Source organism: Macrotis lagotis, chromosome 1, assembly GCF_037893015.1.
Source record: "Macrotis lagotis isolate mMagLag1 chromosome 1, bilby.v1.9.chrom.fasta, whole genome shotgun sequence".
In the NCBI taxonomy this organism is placed as follows: domain Eukaryota; kingdom Metazoa; phylum Chordata; class Mammalia; order Peramelemorphia; family Peramelidae; genus Macrotis; species Macrotis lagotis.
Genome location: NC_133658.1, coordinates 526,568 through 547,937, shown reverse-complemented (window position 1 = coordinate 547,937; position 21,370 = coordinate 526,568). Strand labels below are relative to the sequence as shown.

General features: G+C 43.2%; 1 protein-coding gene across 5 annotated transcripts in view; it reads right to left on the bottom strand.

The window, feature by feature from the left end:
• Positions 1-2,389: 2,389 nt before the first annotated feature.
• PFN4 (profilin family member 4) overlaps positions 2,390-21,370 on the bottom strand; it is a 38,272-nt gene continuing 19,291 nt past the window's right edge. For 2 of the 5 annotated variants that reach the window (XM_074194623.1, XM_074194633.1), the window contains exons 2-6: positions 16,032-16,168; positions 9,895-10,031; positions 9,488-9,625; positions 4,044-4,149; positions 2,390-3,173 (exon numbers count right to left, since the gene is read on the bottom strand). In XM_074194623.1, the coding sequence (XP_074050724.1) occupies positions 3,145-3,173; positions 4,044-4,149; positions 9,488-9,625; positions 9,895-10,011 (390 nt within the window). In that variant the 5' untranslated portion in view covers positions 10,012-10,031; positions 16,032-16,168 and the 3' untranslated portion in view covers positions 2,390-3,144. Of the gene's footprint in view, positions 3,174-4,043; positions 4,150-9,487; positions 9,626-9,894; positions 10,032-11,514; positions 11,846-16,031; positions 16,169-20,633; positions 20,785-21,370 lie in introns of those variants that run through there. The other 3 variants (XM_074194616.1, XM_074194643.1, XM_074194653.1) reach the window with 3 other exon arrangements.

The window sequence follows — 21,370 nt, the reverse complement described above, 5'->3', positions numbered from 1 at the left end:
GGATTGCTTTGATTTCCTCAGCTGAAAATTGCCTTTGCATATGCTTTGACCATTTGTCAATTGGGGAATGGCTTGGTTTATTTTGAAAATTTGACTCTCTGTATATTTTAGAAATGAGTCAGTCCTTTGTCAGAAATACTAGTAAAAATTGTTTTCCAATTTACATTTCTTTTGATCTTGGTTACAGTGGTTTTGTCTGTGCAAAAGCTTAATTTAATGTAATCAAAATCATCTAGTTTGTTTTTGGTGATGTTCTCCATCTCTTCCTTCGTCATAAACTGCTTCCCTTTCCATAGATCTGACAGGTAAACTAGTCCTTGATCTTCTAGTTTGTTTATAATATTGTTTTTTATGTCTAAGTCCTGTAACCACTTGGATCTTATCTTGGTATTGGGTGTGAGGTGTTGGTCTAATCTAAGTTTCTTCCATACTAACTTCCAGTTTTCCCAGCAGTTTTCATCAAAGAGTTTTTATCCCAATAGCTGGACTCTTTGGGTTTATCAAACAGATTACTCTAATCATCTCCTTTTGCACCTAGTCTGTCCCACTGATCCACTACTCTATTTCTCAGCCAATACCAGACAGTTTTGATGACTGATGCTTCGTGATATAATTTTAGATCAGGTAGGGCCAAGCCTCCTTCTTTTGCACTTTTATTCATTAAATCCCTGGAAATTCTTGACTTTATTTCTCCATGAATTCCCTTACTTTTTCCAACTCATTAATTTTTTGGAATTTTGATTGGTAGGGCACTAAACAGGTGGAATTGTCATTTTTATTATATTAGCTCGACCTATCCAGGAGCAGTTGATGTTTGCCCAGGTATTTAAATCTGATTTTATTTGTGTGAGAAGAGTTTTGTATTTGTTTTCCAAAAGTTTTTGAGTCTGCCTTGGCAGGTAGACTCCCAGGTATTTTATTTTGTCTGAGGTTACTTTGAATGGGATTTCTCTTTCTAGCTCTTTCTGCTGTATCTTGCTAGTCACATATGGAAATGTTGGGGATTTATGAGGGTTTATTTTATATCCTGCTAACTTTGCTAAAGTTACTAATTATTTCTAGTAGTTTAAAGAAATTTTTTAAAAATAAAAAAAATCCTCAGATAAGGGAGAATATTGAATCTAAATGGCTTCCACACATTTCTAGGACAGCTGACTATAGAGGTCATGTGGTAGGAAACTGAACCACATTTATTAAGCACCCACCATGTACAAGACCCTGACTTGGACACAGGGATGCAAGACTGAAGAGGAAGGGTCTCCAAACTGGATGTATCTGACCAGTGATTGTCCAGCCTCACCCTAAAAAATTCCATATATGGGAGGCTGCCCCTTTCCCCAGGGCCTCACAGCAATGTTTCCTGCTCCCAGACTGGGAGGCTGCCTCTTCTCCCCACTGCCCCCACCCCAGTCTTCTCTTCTCCAAGGTAAACCTCTTCTGTTCCTGCATTTAGTTTGGGTTGCCTGACTTCTAATGTCCTAAAACCCTCAGAGGTGGGGCAGGGAGGGGACCTGCCCTCCTGGGGACCTCAGGAGGAACAGAGCAACACCCAGCCCTTGAACACTCATCCCACCGGACAACAGCCAGCCAAACTTTCCACCACCCAGTTGGTATGCCAGAGCACCTGCCCTGCAGCTTACTGCTGTGAGTCAGGAAGGAGACACCCACACCTGGCATCTAACCTTTGGACAAGAGACAGTCCTCAGGAAGGCAGTGGGGGATGCTGAGGTCAGGCAGACTGGGGACATAATCCTACCCCAAGCACTCCTTAGTTGCATGCCCTCCTCAGTTTCTTCATCTGTAAAAGGATAGCAAATAACATCCACCTCACAGGTTTCTGGATCCCCCCTCACCTCCGCCCCATATACACACCCAATCTCAGGTGAGTGGATTGGGCTGAGCTCTGAGTTCAGATAAATGGAAGCTCTGATCACTTGGAAGGAAAGAGAATAAACATTATGTGGAATCTGTGCCAGGCTCTCTCCTTCTCAAGTTGGTTCTGTCCTAGTCCTGGGACTGGGCCACGTTGGCGGCTCATTGCTGGGCTGTCCCAAGCTCCCCTGAGGAGTAGCAGGGACATGGAGAACCTTGGGAAGTGACAGCCTGTATCTGCCAGGAAATGAATGGCCTGGGCTCCAGACACAGTGGCTCTCCCTTCCCAATGGACCCTAGAAGGATGTGCCCCCTCTGCAGGTAGAGGGCCCTGGCTCAGGGCTAGGATGCCCTCCTCACTCCTGTTCACCAAATAAGAAGCACTTGCTTCCAGATCACCCCGATGGCTATGAGGGAGCAGCAATGGGGATGAACCTGTCTTCCCCCACCCCCCTCAGAGGGCCTTATCTTCCCCTCCAGGTCAAAAGTCCCCCTGCTCACAGAAAACAAACACAGGAAATAGTACAGGGGTTTATTTGACTTTTAAGGAGCCCAGCAACCGACCTCTCAGGGAAGCTCCCCAAGTCTGGTTGGCACGTGAGGGAAGGGCACACAGAGAGGGATCCAGAGAGCCATCTTGATAACAACTGTAGTTCCTATTCTCAAGTCTGGCCATGGGTTACTCCTCAGGCCCTGGCTTGAGGGTCCTCTGGCCCTCTGATCTAGGCCACTCCCAAGAGAATCCACTCCCCTGGAAGCAGCACATCTATCCCGAGGCTGGGTGACACAGGATGCCCTGGAGAAACAGCCTTTTGGTCAAGAGGGGTGAGGAAGAGGGTTGCTTCTTCAGGTTAGACGCCTGGATTCTGACCCTGGACACTTGAAGACTGGTCCTAATTCAGTCCTTAACCTCAACAATGACCCTGATGTTGGACAGTTCAAATTGTCAACTATACTATCGTCCCCAATTCTGACCTTGCCCCTGGAGAGTTTGGGTTGTTCACCATATCCCCAACCTAATCCTGGCTCTGAGCCCAACCCTGACCTTGACCCTGGCTATTTACTATAATGTCAACCCCAATACTGACCCTGACTCTTTCCTTTAACCCTGGACAGTCTAGGCTGCTAATGTTAACCCTAACCCTGCTTCTGACCCTGGACAGGACCTTTACCTGTGACCATGACCTAGTCTATGATTCATTATCCCAACCCTTCCTCTGAAGATCAATTGTTTTTCTTGAGAGTTGAGGTTTTCAGAGTCTTAGGAGTGGATTAATTTCCCTTTTTCCTTAAGTAGTCACCTAAAAGAAAACACGAGAGATGTCCTGACTTGGCAGTGGGCAATTATGGGGGCCCCACAGCTTAGCTCTGGCAGAAGCCTGGGTCAGGGTCAGGTCTCGGAGGCTCACTGTGCTACAAGTAGCCATTCTTTGAGGCCAAGGACACCCAGGTGTGAAAGAACTGGGGCTGAGGATGAAGGGAATAAAACAGCTAAAATCTGACTCACCCCCCATGTCATCAGAGCCAGCACCTGCTGTTCCACCATAGCAGACCCGGGATTCAGAGGGGCTCGCTCCCTGCCCTACACTATGGGACCAGGTTGGGCATTTCCTGGTGATTTTAGGAAATGGCCTGCCAAAACCACAGCTGTCTTCACTGCCTTCTGCTCAAGAATCTTCCAGGGCTCCCCCAGTGCCTACCCAGCTGTGCTTCCTGATTGGGGTGCCATCCCCCCTCCCCTCAGAGTCATCTTCTTCCAAAAGCCCTAACAGATTTTTCCCCACTTGACTGTGTATTTAGAATATGCCCCATCCAAACACTTCTCTGGGAATGTCAGGTTCCTCCAGGAAAGGCAGGCCACAGCGCCCACATGCTTAGAGACCCACAGTGTCCATGGACTGGTCAATGGGGGAGGCTCCCTATGAGAGGAGGGGAAGTTCTGGGCCTGAGGCCTGGTCTGCAGGGAGATGGGGGGGGGGGGTGAGACAGGGCCTTGGAGGCAGCTTGGGCAGGGTCTCAAACAGCTGGCTGAGGAGGCTGCAATTCCCCCTAGCAGTGAGGGGCTACTGAAGGCTGCCAAACCAGGGGATGAAAGTTTGGCAGCCACATATGGATGGATGAGCTTGCCATTGTGAAAGTCTTCTACCAATGTCCCCACACACATCCCTTACCCAGCTTCTCCACAGCCTCCACACACACACTGGCATACATGTCCTCTCTATATGTGGCCACCAGCAGGTAGAGATGGGTTTGAACGACCACCAGTCCTGTGTTGTTCTAGGGAGAAGCAGAAGATTCTGGCTCCAGACACAGAGACCCTTCTCCAATCCCAGACCTCCTATTTGTCCCCTGCCACATCCATCCTCTAAAGGCCTGGTTGGCAGGGCCTTCTTGACCTGGGCACTGGACCTCAGAGGTCAGTACTGTATAGTCCCATGCCTGAATTGCCTGGCATTATGCTGCAAGGTTTGGACACTAGAGTGAAAAGGGGGGTGGGGACAGGACTGGCCAGCACTTTGTAGAGGTCAGCTATTGCTACTGTAACCTGGGCTCCACAATTCTCCTCATTGGTGGAGACGATGACTCAAGGAGCAGAGCTGTGGAGAGCTTGAAAGATAAGAGCCCCCCCAAACTGTTTTCCCGCCCTCCTTGGCTCCCCAGCATCTACAGGGTAGCAGCCACAGGCCTGGTCATGGTCTCTTGGCTGGAAAGGGGCAGCCCACTTGGAAAGGTGCCTTCTGGGTAACCCCAAGCTTAACAGGTAAGATCCCAGACCCTCTAAAGAGGGGAGCCATGTGATTCATTGGGTTCCTTGGAGAAAGCATGCAGGTACAGAGCAACAAAATCTCCATGGGTAAAGGATGAGGCTCAGAGACAGAGTGGAAGTCCAAATCTAAGAGGTTCTGATCCGCTATGTGATAGAGGGAGGGCATTCCTAAGGTCTGCTGAGAGATAAGGCTGCAAGAAGAGAGCCCCAAGAAATGAGCCTGGCATCTTTTGTTCAAAGGAAGGAGTGTAGCCTTCTACATCCTGAGTTTTTGGAGAGAGAGCCACAGGAATTGGAGTTTTAGGTAGCCTAGCCTCAGGGAGTAAGGATGAACCTTTGAGAGGGACCACCAGGACCCCCACCATGAGGAACTAATCTTGTAGTGGCGTGCATCTGGCCAAGAACTGTTGGCATCAGTGGGAAAGAGCCAATTCTGAACTTACTGCCTTAGACATTGGGGGGGGGGAGGGGAGAACATGTATTTATTCTTGCACTTTCTTTGAAGTAACTATCCTTTTAAGAGGGCAAGGGGGTGGTACCCAACAGTGGGGGGAACACAGCTGAAGGAGGCTGGGGATAGGACAGAGCAGCGGGCCATCCTGGTCCTCACAACCATCAACTGGGAAGAAGCAGGAGGCAGCTCCATTCACTGTCAACAACTGCCCCCCACCCCCACCCCAGGACAGACAAGCTAGCCTACTGGAGCAGCAAGCTGGGCCATCCAAGAGAGAAAGGCAGCCAATGCCGGACAACCATCTCCCCTCACATCCTGATGGAGCCAGCCCAGGTCCTTGAACCCAAGGGCCTCAGGAATGGCCAGGCTGCCATCCCAGGGCCCACAGCCATCATCCTGGGAACTGATCCTGAGGACCCCAAAAGGAACGTCACCAAAGTCCTTGGCTCTATCTAATGGCTCCCCCTCAGAAACTGCTATGTGACTGAGCTCCCCCTATTGCCAGTTGTCCTGACCTCTATCCTGCTGATGACTCTGGGGTAGAGAGTGAGGGTCTGTCTCACTTAAATCCAGTTCACTTGAAAGTCAAGTCAAGTGTTCTTTCAGAACAAAGGATGGCTAGTCCCCTAAGGCCCTAGGCTGGCTGCAATATATATATAGATTCTGCTCCCCACATTTCTGGAGCTCTCTCTTCCATGGCCATGAACAGATTGAACCCAAAGGCCAAGGGCTCAGGCCTATTTCTCTGGGACCACATGACAACTGATCTACCCAGATGGCAACAATTTCTGGTGTGGTAGCCTACAGGGATAACTGGAGCAGGCTTGGGTCTTTCTGAAGCTTCTCCCAAGCACATGACTAACTCCAGAAGGTCAAGTGGGACACTATGTCTCTCCAGGAGCAAGAGAGGCTGCATCAACAAGCATGTGCAGAATCTGACTTTCTTGGATAATGTCCACTCTTTTGTTTTTTTTAGTTTTTTTGCAAGGCACTGGGGTTAAGTGGCTTGCCCAAGACCACACAGCTAGGTAATTATTAAGTGTCTGAGACCGGATTTGAAACCAGGTACTCCTGACTCCAAGGCCAGTGCTTTATCTACTATGCCACCTAGCTGCCCCTCATCACATCTCTTGGTATCTGTGTGTGGCAGTCTTTCTGTGTTTCTCAAGATCCATCATCATTAGAGGAATCTGTCCCACTCGTGGACCACAATCTAGTTGATCATTTTCCTCTCAATAGGCTTCTTGGTTACCACAGAAAGTGTGGTTAGAGGTTTCTTGGGAAATGTAGAGTCTTCCTCTTGTCCAAAAGAGATTAGGGCAAGGTTTAAGTGACTTGCCCATGTCACCCATCTCAGAAGAGTCTGAGGCCAGATTTGAATTGAGTTCTTCTGACTCCAGGCCCATACTCTCATTTTGCCCCCCTCTACTGCCTTTGTTTTCTGTGGGTAAGATGATACTTGGAAGTCACTTAAACCTTGCCTTGGTTTCCTCAAACTGTAAAACAGGGATAATAACAGGGTGTTGCTCATGGGGTTGTTATGAGGATCAAATGAGAGAATATTGGTAAAAAGTGCTTGATGCTTAAACAATCCTCACCCCCTTCCTCCTCTCCTTATTTCACCAGGCACAGGAAGAGTCAAGGGATGGGGGCCTGACTTCTCTCCCAAGAGAAGTCTGCAGATGTTATGACTCAGACAACCATAGTAGAAGCCTGGATCTCTTCAGCCCTAGCTAGCTTACTTCTCAAAAATGCTGAAAAGGCCATCTACGTTCACTAGGGCCCTCTCTTAACTTCTTACCATCCAGATGTAGACCTCATCATTCCATCAAAACTGTTCTCTCCAAAGTGACCAGTGATCTCTTATTGCCAATGGCCTTTCCTCAGTTCTCATCCTTCTTGATCTCTCTGAAGGTCTAAACACTGTTGCTGGATTCTCTCTTCTTTCTAGATTTTCAGGACCCTATCCCTTTCTGTTCTCCTCCCTCTCTGACCATGCCTTTTCAGTCTCCATGGCTGGATCCTGTCCATCAGATCATATTCTCTAATTGTAGTCTCCCAGAGCTCTTAGTCCCCTGAGACCTCTTATCTTCTTCCTCTATTTCCCATCCTTTGGTGAGTAAAAGTATAATAAGTTTCTTAAAATCTATGCTCCTGGTAAAAAGAATACTCAGCCTGTGAGTCACCTCGCCACTGGGTAAGAAGTCAAGACTCCCAGGGATCTCCCCCTATGTAATTACAAACTCAGGAGGACAAAGATCCAGAAGCTGAGAGACTGGTCCTGCCATTAAGAAACGAAAGAGATGAGACAGTATTATACAAGGATGATAGTCTTTGGGGAGTAGTTTTGGGCAGAGATCCTGTGCATCCTTCATTGTCAATCTACTGAAAGGAGGTTAATAATTTTTCCTAGTCTCTGTTTTTGCATAAATATTTCCCCTTTCTCCCAATTTGAGGTGATCATTACCTTCATGGCTTCCACTTGTGGGTTAGAGGTATAAAACTCCATGGATAAACTAGCTTTCTGTTATTTAATTTTTAGCCTAAGAAAATTAATATGGTTAACAGGTAATGACCATCTCTATGCTGATAATTCTCAAATCTACCCTTGTCTCTCTGCTGACCTCCAACCCCTCACATCCAACTGTTGCCTTTCAGAATCTTGAAAGTAGACATCTAACACTTAACTTGTACAAAACAGAACTCCTAACCCTAATCTTAACCCAACCCCTCCCCTGTCCTAAATGTCATTTTACTGTAGAGGGCAACTCCTAGTCCCTGAGGCTCCCAACCTACAAATCAACCTGAACTCTTTCTTTTTAATTTACTTAAGACAATGGGGTAGCCCAAGGTCACACAGCTAGGCAATTATTAAGTGTCTGAAGCTGAATTTGAACTCAGGTCCTCCTGACTCCAGAGTCGGTGCTCTATCCACTGTGCCACCTAGCTGCCCCCATCCTGAACTCTTAACTATCTCTCACCCTCTCACACCCCCACCCCCATCCAATATGGTGCCAAGGCCTGTTGATGTCACCTCTGCATCATCTCACCATCTCTCCAATTTTCCCCCTTCTCTCCTCTGACCCTGCCCCTACCTTGGTGCAGACCTCCATCCCCTCATGCCTGGACTATTGCAGTAGCCTGGGGGTGGGTCTGCCTGCCTCTAGTCTCTCCCCACTCCAGTTCATCTGCCATTCAGCTAGTAAAGTGAACTTCTTTAATCACGTATTGCTCCACTGAAAAAACCCCAGAGGGTCCCCGCATGGCCTCCAGGATCAAATACAAATTGCTTTAATTGATTTTCAAAGCCATTTCAAAATGTGGCTGCCTCCTCTTTCCTTTCCAGTCTTCTTACAACTCACTCCCAATATTTCCTCAGGCCTTCTGGTTATTCCATGAACAAGACCCTCTACATCTGGGTCTTCTCTCTGGTGTTCCACAACCCTGGAATACTCTCCCTTCTCAATTCTGATTACTGAACTACCTGGTTTCCTTCAGTCTCTATTAACATCCCCCTTTTCTACATTGGTGGCTCCCAATGTGTGTCTCAGGAATGTTCCCTGATTCTTGAATTGACTGACTGGTTCCCCCTCTCAGCTTCTGCCTACCTTCCCTACCTGTGGACCTAGAAAATCCTGTACTCAGACCCTTATCCAAGACAGAGAAGAAACTGACTCCAATTTATAAGACCAAGAGCTAATCCCCAACACATACAGGGCCAAAGCCATGATGAACAGGGAGTTTCTCAAGAAGAAATGTAAGCGGGTGGCTAGGTGGCACAGTGGATAGAACACTGGCCCTAGAGTCAGGAATACCTGAGTTCAAATCCAATCTCAGACACTTAATAATTACCTAGCTTTGTGGCCTTGGGATAGCCACTTAACTCCAATGCCTTGCAAAAAACCTAAAAAAAATGCACTCTACAGAAGGAAGCATAGACAAGCAGAAGAGCATGACAAGCTGAATTTTCCTACTTAAAAAAGATAATAAAGCTATCCATTACAGTCAGTTTCATTTCAAATCCAAATTTCCTATTCTAATGTGACTGTGAAAGTGCTCATTTTATTTGATGTTTGTTCAGTTCATTAAAGTAAAAAGAAAATGCTCAGTAATCAAAATCATAATGGGTTAATAACAACCCCAGATTAAACAAATTGAGGTGACTCATTTCTTAGAGAAGACAAAATGACAAGCACACAATTAATGGTTGGTGAAGATAGAAATTGGTTCACCCAAAGCAATTTGGAATTAGGACATAAAATAACCAACAGGCCATGCCCTTTGACTCAGAGTCTCTAGAAATGCTATCAATCTCCCATCTCCACCTCTCTTGCAGAGGTGAAGTTTACCCTCCCAGCTCTGCCCAAGGGCCCCCATGCCACTCTGTCACATACCTTCTTGGCATAAAGGGAGCGCTCATCTGCTCTGACACACGTGTAATACTTCTCCTTGAAGTAGAATCCTTCCCTTCGAACTTGAAGAGGGTTCTTGGAGAATCCATTCACAAGCACACGGATGTCATTGGGTGTTAACTGCAGTTGACAGGGCAAAAGGGGGGAACGGGAGCAGCATTTATTAAGGGCCTCCTCTGTGCCAACCTTAGGTTGAGTGATCTGCCAAAAAGACCCCATTTGTTCCTCACAATCAGCTTAGGAAAGGGGGGCTCTTATGAACTCATTGAATGACTGAGGAAACTGAGGCAGGAGAGGATCAGGGCCTTGTCCTGGTCCCCCAGAGATTCAGTGATGGGGGCTCAGTGTTCAGGCACTAGTCAACCCTGACCCCAATCTTCTTTTCTTACATTAAACCCTGGTGAGGACACCAAGACAGTCCGCTTGTGAAGCTTGATGATGGCAGCACAGTCCACATGTTTTGTCCCTAGGAGGGATTCTAGCAGCAGGTTCTGCACATTGCTCATTCTGGGTCAGTTCTGGGACCCTAGAGGAGCAAGAGGGAAATGTATGAATGAATGAATGCATGAAACCACCGTACTTAAAGCACCCACCATAGGCAAAGTGCTGAGGACCATTGTGGGCATGATGGATCATCATCCCTTGGAGAAGGACACAAGACCACAACCACCAGGGGAAGATGCCCTTAGAGGCTCCAGTCCAATGCCAGCCTAAACAAGAACCTCCATGCTCAGAACACTGGCTGGTTCTACCATCCTGACCCTTTGCACTTGTCTTCACCCGATATGGCCTCAAGGCCCTGCCCTTTTCCTGGGGTCTTCCTCACCTTTTGTGTAGCTACATGGACTGCTAAAACATCCTGAGTTGGAGGTTTGTTCTTTTCAGATAGACAATTGTCCAGCTATGGCTCATAAAAAACCTGAGACGGAGTTTCTGGATAACTGATAATCAATTTATTGATAAAGCTAGCAAACAATAAGCAAATGGGCAGTGATCTCGCAATAACCAAAGACAAAACTATGGAGGTCAGCAAATGCTTAAATGCCTTTGGAAAAATGGGTGCCCCTGAAAGGCAGAGACTAACTTTAATTGGTGAACAAACAATGAGGAAGAGGTGGGCTGGAAGCCTTCAGTTCCACCAGTAGTAGACTTGGCTTGATCATGAGACTCAGCTATTTGGATAAAGTGTGTCCAAGTTGGAATTCACTTAGATTAGATTCTATTTACACATTAATCAGAAATAAACCCTCCTAGTCCTGTAGGGTTTTGCCTAAGAAGTAGGAGAATGTTTCTGGAGGATGAGCCCACTATCATTATCAAAGACTGAATGACTTACAAGGTCTGATCCCTAAAGGAGGAAATAAAGGGGAGAAAAATCCCTTCAATCTTAATGTTATAAATGGCTTGTGAATACTTAGTCCAGAATGATTAAAATAAGGGGAGAGGGGCATCAGTTCCTGGAAATGCTAGGTCTTATATGCACTTTGAGAGGTTGATCCCTCTCCCTTTTGTGCCAATCACTGGCTGGGGTCACAATTTAATTGGTACATTTGTCCCATAAATTTTCTCCATATTATACTAATGAGCACAGGGAAAGGAACAGTAATCTTCTTGAGCATGTGCAAAGGAGGAGTGAAGGAAGTAGACCCTACATTAACTCAGAACTAGGTGGGGTAGACTTGATTTAATCTCAGGTTTAAATCAGGACAAGGCCAAGCCTTTGTCTTACATTCACATACTTGCCCAAAGTCACCATTACTGGCAGACCCCAATCTTTGGGTCTAACAATCTCCCTTCACATTCTGGTGGGACTCAAACATCCCATATTCCTCACAATTCCCCCTTTTTCTTTTTTGATAAGAATTTGGGTTCCATACCTATTAGTGATCTTTCCTAAATCACAATCCTTATTTTTGACATGACCACTGACTTTTTCTATTAACATTTTTACTTGCTCATTCTCAGGCATGGACCCAGCCTATTTTCCAGGTTTGTATGGGAATACATACCAACTTTCTGATGTCCTTGCTTATTCCTTTTACTACTTGCTTATTGTCATCTATCTTTAGGCAGCAAATTGATAGATTAAATCTACCACAAATTCCTCCTTCTCCAATCAACAGATTGTCTAAAATAACTCTATGTTGAATTAACTCACTCTCTTGTTTGCATGGTTTAGTCAGCCATGACTAGGCCCTAGGGCCTTAGTGATCTACAGTTTAGAATCTAATCAGCATATAAATTGGAGTTCCAGAGCCCTAGCTCCCATCCTGTGCCTAGGTTGCAGGCCCACAAGTCTGGTTAACAACTCCCTGACCAATCTTTGGCAGATGGATATATATATATATGCAATGGTGATCACAGTTTTCTTTGTCATAATGCGTCCTGACAAAGGATCCAGGTACCATCATTACATCTCACATGAGTCTCAGTCCACCTATCTCTGATAAGTTGTACAATCTAGAATATGTGTACCCTGCTTCCAAACAGAAATCCACAGACATTTTACTCCCCAGGAAAATATCCTGTCTAGACCGGTGTAGACAATAGTCACCCTGACCTGACACAGAAATATGCCACTGGCATTTCTCTCCTCTGGACCAGAATCCTGTGCCCTAGTGCACCTCTGACCAGGAACTGAGAATCTAGGTCAGACTCAGGGGACTGGCATCCAAGGCCAGCTCTCAAACTTCTGTGGACCATCACAAGTCCAACAGTTAGCCACACCAAAAGACTGGGCAATGACTTCTGTTAGTTGGATTTTCCTGCCCTTTACTAATACCCTGTTCTCTAAATCAGAGACAGGATTCTCCCTGGAGAGGTTATATAGACTCATGAAGGATATGATACCTTATCTATAAGGAGAGGGCCATAAATAGGGGTTGATTGCAGAACCAAGGGGAAGTTACAGATATCAAAAGGGACAGCTCCCCTGACTACATAATGTACACATAGGTGAGAGAACTGGTCCAGTGTCTCTCCTTCTCTCTTCTCTTCTCCCTGGAGATATCAGATGTCCTATATATCTTCTGAATCTGTTCCAAAAAAGTCCTCTCCAGCTCAGGTGATTAGTTGAGACCTTATCTTCTGGTAAAGAAACTACTTAACATTTTACTCAGACCAAAACACGTTTTCATCACAAGACAATGAGATTCTGGAGCTTATTAAAATTTACATTTTGCCTTATTCACTGTCATGTTGACATCCACACTTCACTTAAACACAATGAACTTCCAGAACCATTTCACTACATGAGTAAACTCAACTTAAGCTTGTAACATATACATTTAACAATCATCTTAGTACAAAAGATCTATGTACCCAGCATAGGTCTTAAAATAAAAAGTCTTGACATTTTTGCTTTCATTCCAATAATGACTCAAACATCCTTAACCAAAATGAATTTTTTTTCTTCCAAAATATACCATAGATTTTCCTTTTCCTGATTCTTTATCTGATTCACATTCCTTTCCTAAGGAATTAGACCTTGAATTAGACCTTGAAACTGTAATTATCTTAAATTAGGCCATGAAACTGGAATTATCCAAAAACTTTCTTTTATCTAAATATTCCCTCTAACATAAAAATTAAGGAATCTTAATTCCTTTGCAAACATGTAGCTGACAGCAGATGCTAGAGTCACACACCTAACCACCTATCTGGCTATTACAGGCGCCCCCCCCCCCCCCAGCCAAGTATTCTATTCAACCAAAGAGGCAGCTCCAAGGCAAAATGAATACTAGAAGAATTAATGTCAAGAGATGGGTGTCTCTGAGCAGGAACAGTTTGTTGCTAATTTGGAGGGAAGACTGAGCCATCACACAGTTCACACAGTGATACAGAAAAGGAGTGTGCAGCTTTCAGTGATCTGGTGTACAGCACTGCATTTGCTCTTCTGGGTCAGAACACAAGGGAACACCAAGACTGGTTTGATGAAAATGATGGGGAAATACAGAAGCTGCTAAATGAAAAACAAGAACTCCACAGGGTTTACCAGCAGGATGGCTCATCCATCTCTAAGAAGTTGGCATTTAATTCCATTAAAAGTAAAGTCCAAGCAAAGCTTAGATGCAGGACTCTAGACTCAGTAAGAAGGCAGACAAAATATAATTTTATGCAGACAGAATCAAAACTCTTTTATTATGCCCTGAAAGCTATTTATGGGCCAAAAACATATGATGCATCTCAACTATTTGGTGCTAATGGATCCACATTGAATAACAATAGGGACATGATTCTAAAGTAATGGGCTAACACTTTCATAGTATTCTTAACAGACCATCATCAGTCAATGCAGAAGTCACTGACTGTACTTCAAGCTGAAGGTCATCAGTCCTTAGCTAAAGTTCCAACTGAAGAAGAGATTTTGAATGCCATTAGGCTCTTTCCAAGAGGCAAAGCACCTGGTACTGATTCTATTTCAGCTGAGATCTACAAAGTGGAGGGGGTCCTCTACTCATCTAAAAACTGAATGAAGCTTTCCAGGTTATATGATCTGAAGAATTTAGGCCCCAGGAATTCAAGGATGTCTCCATAGTTTATTTCTGTAAAGATAAAGGGAAATCTAAAAAAAACAAAACAAAACAAGAGTGGCTAGGTGGTGTAGTGGATAGAGCACCAGCCCTGGAGTCAGGAGTCCCTGAGTTCAAATCTGGCCTCAGACACTTAATAATGACCTAGCTGTGTGGTCTTGGGCAAGCCACTTAACCCCATTTGCCTTGCAAAAATCTAAAAAAAAAAGGTAAAGGCAATAAATTGTCCTGTGACAGGGATATTTCTCTTTTAGTCACTGCTGGTAAGATCCTTACCAGAGTCCTTCTCAGTGATTCCTTCACCTGGAAGGTTGGTCATCTTCCTGAGAACCAGAGTTGCTTCAGAAAGGGTCAAGGAACAACTGCTGCCTGACAACTATAGGCAAAATGCCAGGAACAGAACAGAAGTCTGTATACAACATTTATAGATCTGATCAAGGCCTTTTATACTGTCAGTCATTGGTGGGGGGGATGAGGAATGTATGGTATTGGTCTTCACAGGGTATGGAGGGGAGCCCTTAGGGAATCCATTACAAAGGGGGAATGGCCCAGTCAATCACAAGACTGGGAGAGTTTTCCTAATTCCATTCCAGGGATAGCAAACCCCAAACAGGTTCTCAACCAGTCAAGAGTGAGTTTGCACAATTAGGCAACTGAATATTAACCCACATACCCCCTGTGACAATTGGGGTTCATTAGCATATCATGCATCATAAGATTGGGGGGGGATCATATTCGGGGCATGTCATGGAATGGGTAGACCTCTTATATTGTAACTCAAACTCTGAGAGCCTATGAACATCTAAGAGGGAGGAGAAAGAGTTTCTGAAAACCATAAATTACCTGAGATTCCAAGACTAATTCGTGCTTCATGCCTAGGTGAGTTACCCGTACCTTGTAAGGTGTATCTTGCAAGGTTCGTGAATAAAACGTACAATTTTCTCTCACTCTAGCAGGTTTTTCTTTTCATTCATTTATAACAGGGGGTTATGGAAAATTAGGTCAAAATCTGGTCACCCAGAAAAGTTCATCAGTGTTGTACATCAGTTCCATGATGGCAGGCACACCTGTGTTCTGGATAGTGGATAATGCTCTTGAGATTTCCCATTCACCAATGGAGTAAAACAAGGATGTGTCCATGCTCCCATACTTTTTAGCATGATGCTTTCAGCCATGTTATTAAATGCCTTCAACGAGCATAAACATGGGTCAGCTACCACAATGATGGTGAATTCTTCAACTTGAAAAGGCTACAAGCCAAGACCAAAGTGGGAAGAGTGTTAGTGCAGGATCATCTGTTTGCAAATGATGGTGAATGAACACCAAGAAAAAAACAGGTGCTCCATCAGCCAACACAATACCATCTATATGTGGAACCATCAATTACAGCAATGGAGAAATTTTGAGGATTGTAGGTTAGTTCGCTTACCTTGGCAGTGTCCTTTCCAAGGAGGTACACATTAACAATGAGGTTGGCACCAGCTTTGCCAGCACTAGCTCAATTTGGGAGGTTCCAAAGAAAGTACTGGAGAGAAGAGGTATTAGACAGACTACCAGCTTGTAGGGGCTACAGAGCTGTTGTGTTGACCTCATTGCTAAATGCCTGTGAAACCTGGATGATCTACCAGCACCATGTCAGGACTGAATAGCTTCCATTTAAATTATCTTAAGAAGATTCTGAAGATCACCTGGCAGGAGAAGATCCCATTGCTAGGCAATGGGGTTAAGTGACTTTTCCCAAGGTCACACAGCTAGGCAATTATTAAGTGTCTGAGGCTGAATTTGACCTCAGGTACTCCTGACTCTGGGGTCAATGCTCTATCCACTGTGCTACCTAACTGCCCCCGGAAGTCCTTTCTTGAATTAAAATGCCGAGCTTTCCAACATTACTACAGAGAATGCAACTACATGGGCTGGACACATAGTTAGAATGTCAGATAAACATTTGCCAAAAAAGCTATTTTATGGAGAAATAACACAGGGTAAGCACTCACAGGAAAGTCAGAAGACGTGGTACTGAGACACCCTGAAAGTCTCATTGAAGAACTTTAGAAATGATTGTATATCTTGGAAGACACTTGGCATAGGACCACCCAGCATGGCGTGCCCTCATCAGTGAGGGGTCTGCATTCTATGAGGAGGCAGAATTGAAACAGTTCAAAGGAAACATGACATTCATAAGTTTAGAGTACCCACCCCAGGTATTCACATGGATTATTTGTGCCCAACCTGTGGCAGAGCATTCTGAGCTCGTATTGATCTGATCAGCCACTGTAGGACACACTTAATTTGTCTCAAACAATGTTATGTCATTTTGGTCTTCTTTGATAACAAAGGAGAAGAACCAGTACAGGATTTGAGTTGTTGGTCTATACCTATTTTCTCCCATGCTGTTTTCTTGGCAATTTTTGTTTAAAAAAAGTGAGTTCTCATCCCAAAAGTTTAGGTTTTTGGTTTTATCAAACACTAGATTACAACAGTCATTTACTGCTAAATTTTGCATACCTAATCTATTCCACTGATCCACTACTCTATTTTTAGCTATCAGATTATTCTGATGATTACCATTTTGGGTTTCTGGAAGACAAGATGACAAAGTAAGTATGAAGGTTGACAGGAAAGGTCTACCTCACTCAGATAAAAGGAAAATACATCCCAGGCCAGGAAATATAGGAGACCTTGTGTCTCAGTGTGGCACCAGGCAAACAAGCAACACCAGGATAGCCCTTCTGCCTCAGCCTAGTACCAGGTAAATAGAAAGATTCCAGCATTAGGAACCTCATATGTGCCTCAGGGCAGTGCTGGGAAAATGGGCATATGCTAGTACCAGGACACTCCACATGCCTCAGTGTGGAAAGCAATATCAGTACCCCCCCCCACTCCATCAGCACAGCACAAAGCATCAGGATCTCCATGGGCATTAGGGCAATACCAGTACAACACCAAACAGCAAAGGCCTACACAATACCTGGTACAAGAAGCTTGGGGCAGTGTTCCTTCTACCCAAGGAAGTTAGGGTCAAGGCAAGAATAGATGAGCAAAAAAAAAAAAAAAAAAAAGAAATAGAATCTGACCAGAGAAAGTTATGGTGACAGGCAAGATCAAGAAACAAATTCATGGGGCAGCTAGGTGGTGTAGTGGACAAAGCACTAGCCCTGGAGTCAGGAGTACCTGGGTTCAAATCTGGTCTCAGACACTTAATAATTACCTAGCTGTGTGGCCTTCGGCAAGTCACTTAACCCCATTTGCCTTGCAAAAACCTAAAAAAAAAAAATTCAGAAGAGGCCAATAATGTCAAAACACCAATGGGTAAAAGCCCAAAGAAATATAGGAGTGGTAATCAAGTACGGAAACAACTCAGTGAAGAACTTAGGCAGGAGTTCAAACATCAAATAAGAGAGGTGGAAGAAAAATTGGAAAAATAAATGAGAGAGAATCATGAAACAAAAGTCAAGAGTTTAGTAAAAGAAAACAACACTTAGAAAACAGAATTGGTTAAATAGCAAAAGAGGTACAAAAGCTAATTGAGGAAAATAATTCCTTAAAATTAGAATTAGGCAAATGGAATATAATGACTCCATAAGACATCAAGAATTAATTAAACAAAATTAAAAGAAGAAAATGCAAAATACCTCACTGGACAAACAACAGACCTAGAAAACAGACCGGGGAGAAACAATGTCAGAATCATTGTACCATATGAAATCTATAAGAAAAAGTAGGACCTGTGCAGGATCTTTCAAAAGGTTATCTAAGAAAACTGTCCTGCTATCCTAGAACCAGAGGGCAAAATAGGCATTAAAAGAATCCATCAATCACCTCAGGAAATAGATCCCCAAAAGAAATATCCCAGGAACATTACAATCAAATTCCAGAATTTCCAGGTCAAGGAAAAGAAACAATTCAAATAAATACTGGAGAACTACAGTTAGCTGCAACATTAAAGGATCAGAAATCATGGCACATTATATTCTTCTAGAATAGCAAAGCAGCTAGGTTACAACCAAGAATCACCTAACCAGCAGAACTGAACATAATTCTTCAAGGGACAAAAGGCTTTCAAGCTTTCATGAGGAGAAGACCAGACCAGAACAAAATAAAATGATTTTCAATATCAAGAGAATAAAAATGCAGAGGAAAGAGAAAACACGTAGAATTCAGTGGGGTTAATCTGTTTATATCCCTACATGTGAAGATGATACTTTTAATTTTTTTTAGGTATTTTTCAGGCAAATGGGGTTAAGTGACTTGCCCAAGGCCACACAGCTAAGTCATTATTAAGTGTCTGAGGCCAGATTTGAACTCAGGGACTCCTGACTCTAGGGCTGGTGTTCTATCCACTGTGCCACCTAGCCACCCTGATACTTATAATTCTTTTAGGTTTTTGCAAGGCAAACGGGGTTAAGTGGCTTGCCCAAGGCCACACAGCTAGGTAATTATTAAGTGTCTGAGACCAGATTTGAACCTAGGTACTCCTGACTCCAAGGCCAGTGCTTTATCCACTACACCACCTAGCCGCCCCGATACTTTTAATTCTTAAGAACTGTATCACTAATAGTGCAATTAGGAATATACATAAATACAAGGTATGGATATAAGGTAAATCTGAGGGAATGCCATAAAAAAAGGGATAAGGAAAAATTACCTAAGGATTTCTGTAAGCAGAAAGAAGGGAGAACACAGAAATCATCTTATTTCTATATATGACCAACAAAGTCTAGCAGCAAGAGATAGAAAGAGAAATTCAATTTTAAATAACTACTCATGAATCTATCTACCAAGAATAACCAAGAACTATATGAACACAATTACAAAACACTTCTCACATAAATAGAACCAGATTTTAAAAACTAGGAAAACGGAAATATCTCATGAGTAGGCTAAGACAATATAATACAAATGACAATTTTTTCTAAACTAATTTACATATTAAGTGCCATACCAATCTACCAAAAATGTATTTTATAGATCTAGGAAAAAATAACAAGGAAATTAATCTGGTATAACAAAAGGTCAAAAATATTAAGGAAATTAATGAAAGAATATAAAGTATGTATACATACATGCATACATACATATATGAATGTATATATATATATATATATATACACATATATATATATATAAGTTCAATTGTAGCCTTGGGGAAGGAGGTGTTAAAAGGAAAAAAAAATAATGCAGCAGAAATCAGAAGAAACTCTACAAAGAAGGAGAGATGGACAATTTTGAACACAATGTGTAGTATTTATTATATAAGCTTTCTTGAAATGCAAATTTATTGCTTTATATTATAAATTCTTTAATGTTTTGCTGTACACATGCCTTTTTTTCTTATTTTGTGAAGTTTAAAAAACAATTCTTTTAAAATAAATTTAAAAATACAGAGGAAGGTGACCTTGCACTGCCAACTCTCAAACTGAACTATAAAGGGGGTAATCAACAATACTATCTGGTCCTGGCTAAGAAATAGAGCATAGATCAATGGAACTGATTAAGTTACACAAGAGATAGTAACAATCGTAGCCACATTGGGTTTGAAAACCCTAAAAACCCCAGCTTCTAGGATAAGGACTCACTATTTGGAAAAATTATTGAGAAAACTGGAAAACAATATGGCAGAAACTAGGTATAGACCAACATCTTATACCATACACCCACAAAAAGGTCAAAATGAGTACAGGATTTAGATAAAAAGGGTGATACCATATCAAATGAAGAGAATAAGGAATATTTTACCTGTCACAGATCTGTGACGAAAGGAAGAATTTATGATTATTTCTTTGGGATTTTTTTGGTTTTGGTTTTTACAAGGCAATGGGGTTAAGTGACTTGCCCAAGGTCACACAGTTAGGCAATTATTAAGTTCCTGAGGTCAGATTGTACTCCTGACTCCAGGGTGAGTGCTCTATTCACTTTATCACCTACCTGCCCCTATGATTACTACTTTGTACAATTTGAGACTTAATATGACTAGACCTCATCCTTTTGGTTGACTGATTCTTGATGCTTCATAGAGTCAGAAGCTTCTATTTGCCCAATTCTAATTTTTAAGGAATTGTTTTTCTCAATGAGTTTTTTAACTTTCCATTTGGAAAATTATACTTTTTAAGGAATTGGTTTTTTAATTGAATTTTTGTGCTTCCTTTTCCAAGCTATTGACTCTTTTTTCAAGATTCTCTTGAATAACTCTTGTTTATTTTCCCATTATTTCTTCTTCCTCTCTTGACTTTTAAAATCCTTTTTGAGGCTTCTAGGACTTTTTGAATTTAAGACCATCAAATTTCTCTTTGAAATGTCACATGTCAGCACTATGATACTGTTGTCCTCTTCTGAGTTTGTATTTTGAGCTTTCCTGTCACCATAGTAGCTTTCTAAGATTAGAACTTTTGTTTGTTTTTGGTCATTTTTTAGCCAATCTCCTGACTTTTAAAGTTGAGCCTTGTTCCTGAGACACAGGGGCCAGTGTCCCACACTTCTTGCACTGAGGGTCAGGGGCCCAGTCACTGACTTAGTAGGGCTGCTGGCTTTCCTGTGGCATAGGGTAGCTTGGCCTAGTCTCACCTATTGTACTCAGACTTCTGGAACTGGCAGCTCACCTCCTGTGCTGGGGCTGGAAGCCTCACTGCTGTGGTCAGCTGTGCAGCTGAGCCAGACCACTGGACCCCCTTTGCTGATATATGCTGGGGCTGGGGACTTCCAGCTGATTTGCCAGGTCACCGTCTGTTCTGGGCCGCTCTCCCCTTTTACCTAAATGAGACAGATCTCTTCTGAAGTCCTTCTAAGTTGTCTTGCACTAGAAAATTGTTTTGCTCTGTCTTTTTGTGGGTTCTGTTGCTCCAGAATTTGGTTTGGTTTTTTTTTTTGTTCTTGCAAGGCAATGTTAAGTTACTTGCCCACACAGCTAGATGATTGGTGTCTGAGGTTGGATTTGAACTCAGAACTTCCTGACTACAGGGCTGGTGCTCTATCCACTGCGCCACCCAGCTGCCCTCAGAATTTGTTTTTGGGCTTGATTTTAAAGTTGTTTTGAGGGGAAAGTGGGAGAGCTCAGGGGACCCTCAGCCTTTTCTCTTCCATATTGTTGCTACCTCTGAGGAATTAATTTTTCTAAGGATACAATTGTATAATTTTAAATTTTCAAAAGTAATAGCAGTTCTTGTAAGAAATACACTGTATACAGGGGTTTCCCAAAATATCCCAATGAGAAAAATTAAATGCACAATATCTAGATAAACAATGTTACAGATTTAAATGTGAAACAAAATTTCTGAATGGAATGGAAAAATCACTTCATCCATTTGTCAATTTTGACAATCTAGACTGACTACATTCA